Source organism: Natator depressus, chromosome 1, assembly GCF_965152275.1.
Source record: "Natator depressus isolate rNatDep1 chromosome 1, rNatDep2.hap1, whole genome shotgun sequence".
Taxonomy (NCBI): Eukaryota; Metazoa; Chordata; order Testudines; family Cheloniidae; genus Natator; species Natator depressus.
In genome coordinates, this window is record NC_134234.1 from 55,569,916 (window position 1) to 55,582,037 (window position 12,122).

The 12,122-nt window shown below is 42.0% G+C and overlaps 2 protein-coding genes across 2 annotated transcripts in view; one reads left to right on the forward strand and one right to left on the reverse strand.

The window, feature by feature from the left end:
• Nucleotides 1–8,411, forward strand: part of DHRS12 (dehydrogenase/reductase 12) — a 40,659-nt gene extending 32,248 nt beyond the window's left edge. The window contains exons 6-10 of the mRNA XM_074960316.1: nucleotides 472–533; nucleotides 1,404–1,508; nucleotides 2,329–2,419; nucleotides 3,607–3,744; nucleotides 6,840–8,411. Coding sequence (XP_074816417.1) covers nucleotides 472–533; nucleotides 1,404–1,508; nucleotides 2,329–2,419; nucleotides 3,607–3,744; nucleotides 6,840–6,955 — 512 coding nt within the window. The 3' untranslated portion in view covers nucleotides 6,956–8,411. The remainder of the gene's footprint in view (nucleotides 1–471; nucleotides 534–1,403; nucleotides 1,509–2,328; nucleotides 2,420–3,606; nucleotides 3,745–6,839) is intronic.
• WDFY2 (WD repeat and FYVE domain containing 2) overlaps nucleotides 1–12,122 on the reverse strand; it is a 145,812-nt gene that overhangs the window by 13,404 nt on the left and 120,286 nt on the right. The window lies entirely within an intron of this gene.

Sequence of the window (12,122 nt, forward strand, 5' to 3'; positions counted from 1 at the left end):
GACACACACCCCCTCTCCCCTTCAAGGTACCCCCCCCCCCCCACGCACTTACCCCTCATTGTAAACGAGCAGGCAGTTTTCTGCACAACACTCAATTGCAGTAATTGGAATTTGGGGGTATTTAAGTTATTTTAGGGGGAGAAAGTAGAAATGTCTGTCTGCCACAGTTGTGAGTTGTCTCTGGCATGTTTTTTTCCCTAGTAAACCATATTGTCTTTAGAATTATGACTAGAATGTAGCTAGCAGTCTAATATTGTATAGAAAAGACTTTTAAAAAATCTTTGTACTCTGAATATGTCTATGTAATGATGAACAAGACATACATTTTATTCATAATTTGTAAAGTCAGAGACCTATTAAGACTCTTGATTCTTTATACCAAATGGCTGAGAAATGGAGGGCTTTTACATATTAGTCCGTATTTGGAGCAACTTGTTTTTGGTGAAATGTTCTTGTTTTCCTTTCTTTTAGGTGCATACATTCTTACAACTGCTCTACTGCCTTTGCTGGAAAAAGAAGATGATCCCAGAGTTGTGAGTTTATAATGCTCTTTTTTTAAACTGTTGTTTTTACTACACTCCTTTTGTGTTTTGTGGCAATGTCTCTTTCCTCTTTGATTGTGTACATGATGTTTGCCGCCCTGGTACTCGTTACTCCTCTGTCGTGTGCCTAGCACATTTTTAGACTCTAATAAATAGTCGTTGTCCATTCAAAATCTGAGTTCTATCCTGCTGTTTTGCAACATCTTTCTAAATGGTACAGGAGCTACAGTGGCCGGTGAAGTAGATAAAATACCTTATTCAGAGATTGCTATTTCTCTACACCATATTATCTCCTGCAGCACAGTAAAACACCTATAACAGGAGTGTAGGGTTAAAGTTACCTTCTACACTTTGGTGCAAAAGGGGACATTTTATTATGAAGCATTCAATATTTATACGAAATAATTGAAAAATGTTCTAATAAATGAGCTGCCACCTGTATTTTCAGGTTTGCTGTCTTGTAAGCTGCCAGGAGTAGAAATGCACGTCAGGCCTTTTAATGTGCCTGTATCTAAATAAGAAAAAATTGATTGGCTTTTCCCAGTGCTGGTCCTGGATCAGTGAATTAAAAAGTCTATCCCCGTTCTGTCCCTTTATTAGCGATTGTGATAAGATAAAAACATGAGCAGGTCCCTAGTGGGGCCAAGAGCATTTTGAATGAGGATCTACTCCCATTTTTGACCGTTTTCAGCTCTCCAGGTACGCTTTGTGGTACAGGTGTGATGGTCCTCTTCTACAGGCAGAGCGTAAAGAGAGTAGAACAGAAAAATCTTGCATGCAGTGTAACTTCATTAGTGGGCCTTAAGACAATCTCAGTGAACGTGGGGGATTGGCTTTTTACATTCACTTAATTTATTACAGATAATTGTCTCTTCAGGAGGGATGTTGGTTCAGAAACTAGATGTATCTGATTTGCAGTCGGAAAACGTAACATTTGATGGTACTATGGTCTATGCCCAAAACAAGGTATGGTATGTGGATTTGAAAGTAAACTCTATAACTTGGATCAGACGGACAGTGGGCTACAGCTTCCTTTAAAGTAGACTGCAAATTGGATGGCTATTTGACATGGGATTGCTCTTTTCACTGTGGTCTAAACGAGATATAGCGCAGCATGCAACCTTTCTTATCAATACAGTTCATCTCCTGCTGGAACTGGAATGAATGTTGCATATTACAGTAAAGATTACAGAGACGCTTGAGGAGGGGGTGATGATTACACTTTGTGAGAGCAATAGGAGTGTTTTAGTTTGACCCAACCCAAAACATTTTATAGAGGGGGTTAAGTAGAAAATTAGCCTGGATTAGTGGTTTTTTTTTTTTCCTCATTCCATTTCTACCTCAATATCTAGCCTGCAGAAAATGGAGATGGTGAATGAAAGCTTCCTGAACTTACGTTAGCAAAAAGCTTTACTAAAAAAACAAACCTAAGGGTTAATACCTATTGCTGCGTATGTAGGTTGCCTTTACCACTCTGCAGTGGTTTCTGACAACGTTATCTTGAAGTAGAGCTCTATGTAGCTCGAAAGCTTGTCTCTTTCACCAACAAAACTTGGTCTGATAAAAGGTATGGCCTCACCCACCTTGTCTCTCTAACATTATCTAATGGATTGCTGTTTCCCCAATGTATGAGTGGTACAGGTATTTTCTATATTGCCTGCCACCTGATAATTACAGTGCATTATGGGTGAATTGGAAGTATTTGGGATTGGCTACTGTGAGACAGGATAACAGACTAAATGGATCATAGCTGTTTTCCAGTATGGCATTTTTTGTTGTATCCTAGAGACAGCAAGTAGTCTTGACAGAACAATGGGCTAAGGTGCACAAAAACATCCATTTCTCTGCCATGCATCCTGGTTGGGCAGATACACCAGGTACAGTCTGCTAAAGGCACTTACCCCTTCCAGTCTTAGTCTAAAATTGAATTGTAATATATGACATTACTGTAAATTTGTCTCACAGGTCCACCGATCTGTTCAGTTTAAATTTCTGGAAAGTGGCCGTTTTAGAACCCTCTGCTGTCCTGTTTTACAGGGAGTCTGAGATCAGATGGAGCTGGGGATGCAGGTCTCGACTCTAGTCTGACCTGCTCCCGGAATTTTTCCTCCCCACCCCCGCCCCCCGGGCCCACTCTTACTTCAGAATCTGGGCCCCCAGTGATGTCACTCTCCCTTTCTGCTTTGAGCTTGGAAACTACCAGTTCCAACTGTGCACTTCAGTATCTTGTATTGCTCACCCACACGACCCCTATAGTTCAACCCCCCTTGGATTTCAGCTTATTCTGCCTTGTTAAGGGGATGGATACATGGTGAAGGATTTCCACCCTCGATCAAAGGACACTGTCTAGTCACCTTCCCTTATCTTTACACTCTGTAGAATGTAATTTCTTAATAGGCTTCAGAATATCCCTTTACACATCTAGGGGCTGGTCCTGCCACATAGGGAGCTCCCCAACACCCTCTGATCATGTGACTCTCCACACCCTCCTGCAGTTTTCTGCTGATTGAAAATATAGGCTTTATATTTCCTTGCCCAGCATTTTACTTCACACTTAAGCAGTTTAAATGCAGTGTGTGTAGCTTAGGGAATACTATTTTCCACGTCTGCTTTTTTGCCATGTGCTTATAAAATAACTCAGGACTATACTGGTTAAAGTCAGTCTCATTATTTCTAGCATAGTCATCGTCATAAAATCAATGAAAATAAGAGCTAAATCCCCAGATATTTCCATCATTTGTTTTCTCATGTTCTGCATCCAGTCAACTTTGAACAGGACCAAATAACAGAACTGGGGAACATTTCTCTCTCTTTTTGATTCTTACTCTCTCAGCCTTTTGACTGTCTCCGTACACTTTAGTCCAAACAATGAGAAATGTCTGGTTCATCTTTTGGCAACCTAACATCACAGTAACTCTCTGCCATCCGAGGGACAATAGTGTCTCCTTTCCTGATTTTAAAAGGTCATTGCTTTTCACACTAGTATTACCATTTTAACCTTTAAAAAACTCCTTAGCAAAAAGCCTTGATTGACTCACCACCCTTACATTATTCTTCACTGTAGCGGTGAGATCAGCGATGCCAGAATTCTATGAAAAAATGAAGAACAAACTGCGCACAGAGGCTCAGGGAGCCGATACAGTGGTGTGGCTGGCAGTCTCACCTGCAGCAGCTAAGCAAACAAGCGGCCTGTTCTTCCAAGGTAAGGTGGCAGTTTCATACACTGAACCTGAAGAAAGAGTGCTATTACTGCACTGATTGTTCAATTATTGACTTTGCCGAAGGGCCAGAGTGGTCTTACATTGAGGGTTAAAATAGTTCCTGAAATTGTTTATAATGTGTGACTCCAAAGGCCAAGCACAGTGTTGCATAACTAATGGAACTGTTCAAACTGACAATATTTTGCTGGTCCTGCCCTTTCGACCAGGCTGGCACTGATTGGATAAAACATCTGGGTTGAAGTTGGCTCTGCACATGATTAGACAGAGACGTGGCAAAACAAAGTGAGCCCGCAGCGATGTCCATGGACTGTTGCCTTCTGTACAGAGTACTGAGGAGTTGCATTCATTTTGAGGGCACTTGTCTCCCCTCTTTCTCCTGTTCACATTAACAGTGCCCAGGTGACAGTGCACAGTTGTTCTTTCTGAAGCTCTGTGGTGGAGTCAGGATTGTTAGTGTGAACAATGCAGACTCTGAGATGAAATCGAAGTGCAGCTGGGTTGGTGAACAGGGGGGATTAATGCAGAGGATGGTGGGAAAGGGCTTTGAACATTCCCATTCGGCCACTCACACAGTAAGTGCTCAAGCAGGAGCGGTTTTGTAATGCCTCTGCTCTAAGGGTAGTGCAGATCTAGAATGTGGGAGAAAGGCCAGAGTTGGGGCCCCTTTCCATAGAAAAGGGTGTGACATTCCTGGGTGTGACAAAGGCCTGAGTGTGACAAAGGCCTGCTTTCAACCTGTACACTCAGTCTGGGGCATCTGGGAAGTTTGGACCCCTCCTCTCCACAGGTACCAGACCGACCCTTAGTCAAGTTTTTAATTTAAAAGTTGATGAAGAGATTTTTACTGTCCCCCACCCCTCAAGAGCAGTAAACTACAGGCTTGAATCAGCTGCCCATAAACCTGACTGGAATTTATTTTCAGATGGACTCATTTGTCTGTGGTTCATGCACAAAATGGAACACACACAAGTGTTCTGCCTCATTGTAGAGCAGGGGGTTTGCCTCTTCTTCGTCCTTAATCTCTCTTCCTCCCTCTTATTTCTATTCTGTCTGCTCCAACCACGCTTCCTGATACGTCGTCATCATCTTCTCTGGGTCATTAGCTCATCCTTGCCCAGCTTGCCCCACAGACTTAGCAAACAGGCAGCAGGACTGTAATCCTCAAGGTTGACCAGAGCTGTGTGTTCCCATGAGCTTTGCACTTGGCAAGGCCGCAGCTTTGAAGAGGGGAGCGAAGGTTCTTGGGTCTGCCCCCAGTAACACTCTGTTCCCTGTTTTGTCGGTTGGGGAACCCTGGGACTCAGTTGCTCAGTTCTTTTTGGCAACTCTGGGAAAATCACGTGTTTTTTAAATGCTCTCTGTGCCATCATCCCTTAGGGTCAGGCACAGCACCTTGGTTCCCCTCTTGACTCTGTATAGTGCGTTGTCATCCCTTACTGTTTTAGTTCCCTGAGAGCTATTTGCCAACTCACAATAAAATGAAATACCCCCAAACTGGATTAATATGCAGCTGTTCTGTTTCCATTCCCCTCCTGCTTATCTTTCACCTTCCTTATTCTGTTCAGTATCGATACTCAGTACAAACCCCAGTCAGCGTCTTTGTTGAGGAAGGGAAGGGGGTTGGTAGTAGGCTGGCCTAAGCTCAAATAATTCCTTCCCCTCTGCTCATGAGACTTCACAGGACAGTGCGCAGGCAGGCAGGCAGGAAGCTTTGGCCTGGTAGAGTACTACAGTTCCCAGGTATCCATGTAGGCTAATTCTCTCAAATATTTTTCTTCCCCCAGTAGTATTGATTGCTGCCCCATAAGGAAGAGTGAGCGTGCCTCTTAATGTTTGGTTTCCTGTACACAGCCTAGTGTGGACAGATGTAATGCTGTATGTACAATGAGTTGTTATGCTAACTTCACAAGCAACTGACAATTTTCACCTTTCTGGAAATTATCCTCTTAGGATATGAGGCAGGCCCCTGTGCTTTCATGGAAATCTTCCACTAGAGCTCAGAACAGTGTTTGAAACTGAATTCTTGTGAAAGAATGGATGACAAACCAGACTAGTAGACAAGCCTGTAGCTCTTCACAGCTTCCTGCTTACAGCACGGCTGCTCTAGCTATGGTGAAGATAAACTAGCTTTCTACTGCTCAACTGGCCACTTCAGAAGTTGGACTTCACTAAACATTCTAGCAATACTGCTGAAGGAGAAATACTCCTCCAATGCACCATAGTGATTGGAGGTTGCTTTTTAAAAAAATAGAAAGTCATTACGAAGATCTGTGATCACAGTCCTTGCGTTAAGGCAAAGACCTAGAGCTTCTTTGTGGGTGGTATGTAATTACAGTTAATCTGGAATGGAAAGTTAGTACTATCCCTTGTGTCATGGTGCTCTACTGGTGTAGCTGTGTGGTAGACTGAACCAGGAGGCTCAGGTTCATGCAACCAGGCAAGGAATGTCTTATTGGGCAAGTTTGGCCAAGCATTTTGATTTGAGAACCAGTTTATTCCCTTGACAAAAGGCTGAGTGCTGAGCAAGTTAATTCCATAGTGCTAATGCTAAGCTCTGTATTTTAAGGATAAAATAACCCAATTCTACCCTGTGGAATAGCTACACAAGTGCAAACCCCCATCCTGAAAACAAGGAAAGCCAGAGTTTGTTTTGCTGCTTGAAACTGTGCTAAACTCCACCAATGCAAATCACTGCACTGATACAGTTACACTAATGACTAAAATCAGGGCTAATTCCTCTGTAAACAGGGCCTGCCTTTTTCTAATGTCTGGCTACAAAAAGCAAGTCCTTATCTTATCTATAAAATCAGTCTCACAAGAACAGACCTTTTGGGTACCTAATTCAAAATTAAATTAGTGGAAATGCATTCTGTTTTGGTAAATGAAGTAATATTTTTTTAAAGTACAGAATTTAAATGTTGCAGAAATGTTTTGGCCTCAAGATCATTCTGTGCTCAGGTAAAATGCATTGGTGTTTCTGGTTTAAGAGAGAGAGAGACTCACTTTGTGCTGGGAGAGATGAAAGATTTACTGCTTTCTTTTCTTTTTTCTTTTCTTTTCTCTCTCTCCTCCCCAGACCGGCAACCTGTTTCTACTCACTTGCTCCTGGCCAGAACATATTCTTCACCAGAGGAGGAAGAGAAGCTAATAGAAGCTTTGGAAGAGCTTTCCCAGAAATTTAAACCCACTTGATCACATCTTCTGTAGGCACTTATCACCACCCAACTGAATAGAAATGAAGCTTTGAATTACAATACTAGCAGGACTGTATTACACCTGTTACAAATATGAGGGGAAGAGAACAAGTTTGCTACAATTAATATACTGTTAATAATATACAGTTCACCTTTTAACTAACAAGTTGTAATGTATGCTGTTACTGCAGGCTTTCATAAAATAGCATAAGCCATCAAGGAGTTGAGTATGATCTCAGATGTCCTGTCATACATTGGGGTACATGCACCTTGCTTCAAGTATGTAAAGGAAACAGCAGAGGGACGTATTTCAGCATTTGGAGGCTAAACCAGTACCTTCCCTCTATCCATATGTGCCTGTAAGAAGCAGTTTGAAGCCTCGCACCATTACTAATTAACGTTCTATTTCCTAGTGACTGCACCATAAACTTGTGTGGCTACAACCTGTTAGTCAGTGCTTGGTTAGACTTCAGCAAAACCTAGATAGTGGAGGTAGTGTCAGTATTCTCCCCTTGCACTCGTAACTCAACCACTGCTTTATATCACTAGAGGAGTGGTATGGAGGTGAAAAATAAAGGTCAGGAGTGCTTGGGCATTAGACAGTGATTAGTCCAAGACCAGAAGGGCTAGACTGCTAGTTGGGAAGGCTATTATAGTCCTTCTCAGTCTGATTTTGTAAATGATCTTATATATACAAGCTACTTTTCTTCTTTGGAGTCTAAACCAGTACTTTTCCCTCTATCCATGTAGCAAGTGCTCTTAAATGCTGTATTCTATAGGTAAAAACCTTCTGTCCTGTATAGAGTATGGGGGCAGGGGAGTAGTCTGCTTATGGGGCTGTAGACTGCAATCAGCTTGGAGTGTCTCCTTTCATAAGGCCTGCTCCTACAAAGGTCTGTATCAGTTTAACTGAACCAGCAAGTGTTAAACAATTCATGTAAACAGTCAGGTTTAAGGCCTTGAGATTTTCTGTGAACCAATTTCTGCAAACAAGAGGAAGCAGATCACTATTTTTTTGTGTGGGCAGCTCTGCAGCTGTTGCCAAATTCCTGCTGCTTGACTCAATGAACAGGGAGGAAATACTATTCCATTCCAGCCTCCAGGGGTTGGAGCTTCAATTTAGGAAAGCACAGAACCCCATACCAAAGTGAAAACCTAATCTGGATGGGAGCTTGCCTTTAGCAATGGTAATGACAATGCAAGAGAATGAAAGGAGAAACTAATACATGCCTCGGAGGGGTGGCCGTGTTAGTCTGGATCTGTAAAAGCAGCGGAGTCCTGTGGCACCTTATAGACTAACAGACGTATTGGCGCATAAGCTTTCGTGGGTGAATACTGCATACAATAGGGCTACTTGCATTCCACCCTCCAATCCCCCTCCATTTCGGGGACTCACTGAAATCCCTCTAGCAAGGGTTCTGTATACCTCCCATACCAGCATCTGAGTACATCCCCCTCCCCCCCCCCCCGCACACCAGGCTTGAGCTTGTTTTCCCACTCCCCCCAAGCCCTCTGTCCCCCCACTGGCACAGGCACAATGTTAGGGAGGTAAAAATGAAGCCTTCTCTCTCTTCTTTTGCTGACTAAGGGTACCTCAATGTTGACGGGGGGGGGGGGGGGGAAACCACACCTGCCAATGAGCCTCAGAGGCCAGGTCAGCTGACTCAGGCTTGCACTACAGGGCTAAAAGTAAGTGTAGCCATTCTGGTTCAGGTTGGGGCCTGGGCTCTGAGACCCACCCACTGTCACCAGGTCTCAGAATGCTAAACTCTACACTATTTTCAGTGTAGCATAGGCCTGCATTAGCTAACCTGGGCTCTGAAACTCATTGCTGTGGGGTTTTTTTTTTTTTGCAGTACAAGCATTCCCTAAGTATCCAGCAGGTAGAGCAATTACTTTTGTCACTCAGGCTATCAACATGTTCATGCTCTATGGGGAGGATGCACAGGGGAACATGCTACAGGCTGTCTAGACCATTTCCTGAAATCTTGGAACTGATAGGATGCTGTGTTCAGAAGTAATCATGTTATGTACAGACAGAGTGCCGGTCGGTTGAGTGTAAGGCCATCCATGCAAACTCAGCTAATCATGGGAGGTAAATAAAAGGTTACAAGGGGTTAAATTAATTTTAGCTGTGTACATTCAGAATTGATGGAATATGCTGAATAAACAGACAATTGAAGTGTGACCATGAGGAACTAATGAACTTTACCTAATTCAGACATGTATTGGCTTGCTTAAGGCAACATGGACACAGCCACACTGCAAAAAAGCAGCAAATTTTTAATAGCAGTATTTTGATGGACTATAGGCAACAACAGTCTTTGGCAGAAATTTTATAACAAACCTTTGAAAGTTACAAAACATATTATTTTAGCATACCTTATTGAGACTGTTAAATTAGTTTTTATATACAGTTTCTAGTTTGTTCTCAGATTGCCATGCAGTGTAGAAAGCCTTAAAGGAGGTAGTTAGAGAGCACTAACTGCCCAATGTAGACACTGCTGGCATGTTCTAAAAGGTATTTAGTTTGCATTAGAGTCCTCTGTAAATAATACCCCCTCTAGAACACTTTGCTGCCATGCAGACAAGGCCATAGTTTACTAGAGATATCAAAATGAGCAAGCTGTCTTTCTGGGCTATACAAAGATTGATACCTTGCAGCCATGCTACTGTCCAAAGGAGAAATAATGTCTAGATTTTAAACCTTTAAGGAGACTTTCACAAAAAAGGTGTCCCAGCTGTGTGACGTGCACATAGTGTAAAAAAGGAGTATGCCCTAAAGCCCTTTACATTTGTGTTCAAAAGCATCCAATTTAGGACTGAACACCGATTGATTTAAAGAAACTTGTGTTTCCAGTCTGCTCTCTATATACGTGGAAATACAGTCAAACAAAACCATGATCTTAGCTGAGGTAGTAGTAGAACAAGCTTCTAGCAAGATACAGAGCAGTAGACGGTAGACTCTAGATATTCAGGCCCGCCTGTAAAGGTCTATACTTTAAGAATTTAGGTGTATTTTTATCACTTATCTAGTTATAGAGGTATAAAACAAAGAATCAAAATCACAAGTCTGCCTGTGTATGGGCCTTCTCCCGCTAGGATAACCTGAGACCCTGTTCTTAGGCTAAGGCCTTTGGCTAAGCAGCAGGGGCAGCCATAAGCTGGGAAGTGTACAGTCACATCCTCACATCCCAAACCAGTCACATTGAAATAAGATGGTATTGGGCTGTTAGGAAGACGATCCTGTCCTGATGGTGCCCATCACCCCCAGATAAAGAAACAGATCTTAAGATGGTTAATGAAAACTTAGTTTGATAGCATCCTGTCTGGCAAGAAATCACTTTTCAGTGGTTGCGGAACCCTCATTTCTGTATTGTCTTGTCTTTATGGCCCCCACTTTTCTATTGTTAATCTGTCTGGTTCTCTAATTGTTTCTGTCTGCTGTAGAATTAATTTTGCTAGGTGTAAGTTAATCAGGGTAGTGGGATATAATTGGTTAGAGAATTATGTTACAATATGTTAGCATTGGTTAGTTAAATTTCAGTAAAATGATTGGTTAAGGTATAGCTGAGAATATTACTATATAAACTGGGGTCAAACTGGAAGTGGAAGAGGAAATTGGAATCATGCTTGCTAATGGGAGGAAGGAACTGGAACAGGGAATACAGACACAGGGTAAATGCTCTGCAGTGTCAGAGCTGGGATGGGGGACATGGGCTAAACACTTTGTGGCGTCAGAGCTGGGATGGGGGGACGCAGGGTAGCATCAGAGCTGGGAACGGTGTCACAATATGGCTGCCCCTGGGTAAAACACCAACATTATATATTTCTAATGCTTTTATATATATTGGAAAGGATCTCGGGGAGGGTTAAAGGTATAAGTGTGGAGTGAAAAATTTCTCTGCACTGGGGAACAGACTATCGGCTTATCAAGATAAATCTGACTGGTGTGAAGGGCTTTGGAAAATGCTTGCTTGGAAACTAACACCAATAAACATCGCATTGTCTGCACTTCCAACTTCTGGTCTCTTGCTGCTTGCTGTCTGTGTGACAAGAACCATGGAAGTGGGAGGGTTGAGGGAAAGCCCCCTAACAATAGATAACTTTAAGGTTATTGTAGCATTGAAGAGGAGCCTGGTAAAGAACAATCTAAAAAGCAGTGAGTAGTATGAGAGCTAAAGAGAATGTTTTGGGAATTGGATTCTCTCTCACATACAAATTACAGTGAAACTGTACAACATGAAGATTTGCACAGACATTTATTTCCCAAAGGTTTAGGTTTTACATTAACAATCTATTACACTGTTTGAATGGTTAAATAGTTACTGAAAAGATGGCAAATTGTGGAGGGAAAATTCTAGACAAAGGGAAACTATCACATTCAGCAGCATTTTAATGGTACATTAATTGCAGAACTTACACACAGTTCTCATTACTGAATAATCTTATTAGTAAGCCAAATTCCTGTGCAACTGGAATTTCCTACTACCAGTGTAAAAAAATACCAACCCTCCCCCCATGCTGTAATAGTCTGACTAATGGCATGTGGGTGTCAATGTTCTTAGGGAACTAAATATATTTTAGTCAATTTGCAGCGATTGAACACTATCCTTCACACCTGCCAGCTTTGTTGTGGTTGAAGGGAAAGTTTCAAAACAGATTCCAAAATGCATAGTGAATAACCACTAACGACAGAGGGCATTCGTCGATTTAACAGTGGAGACAAAGTTACACATACCAGGTAATTTAATAAATTGAAGCATTGTTTGGGCAAGCGTTTAAACAGAAAGCATATGCAGTAGCTACATTTCCTAATCTAGCAGGCTGCAGAAATTAACTTAATGTTCGTGTACTTTTCAGGGTGTTTTAGCTAAAGTAAGTTTGCAGCCATGTAGAAGTCAGTATAATGTAAGCTACCTAAAACAACTCATAAAACTAAAAAAGTGCACTTGTGTCTTTTGGTCCCTAATCCATATTTAAATGCCCCTTTTACTTTCTTTCCATTCATAGGCTATAGTTGGAAAGGATCAAAATCAGGTTAGTGTAAAACTTAGTCACAGTGTAGGAAAATGCCAGCTGTCATATTTTGTAGTTGAAATGCATTTGTGATCAACAATTAAGTCAAGGGCAGCAATTCAAAACCAAATACGTAATTTTTCATA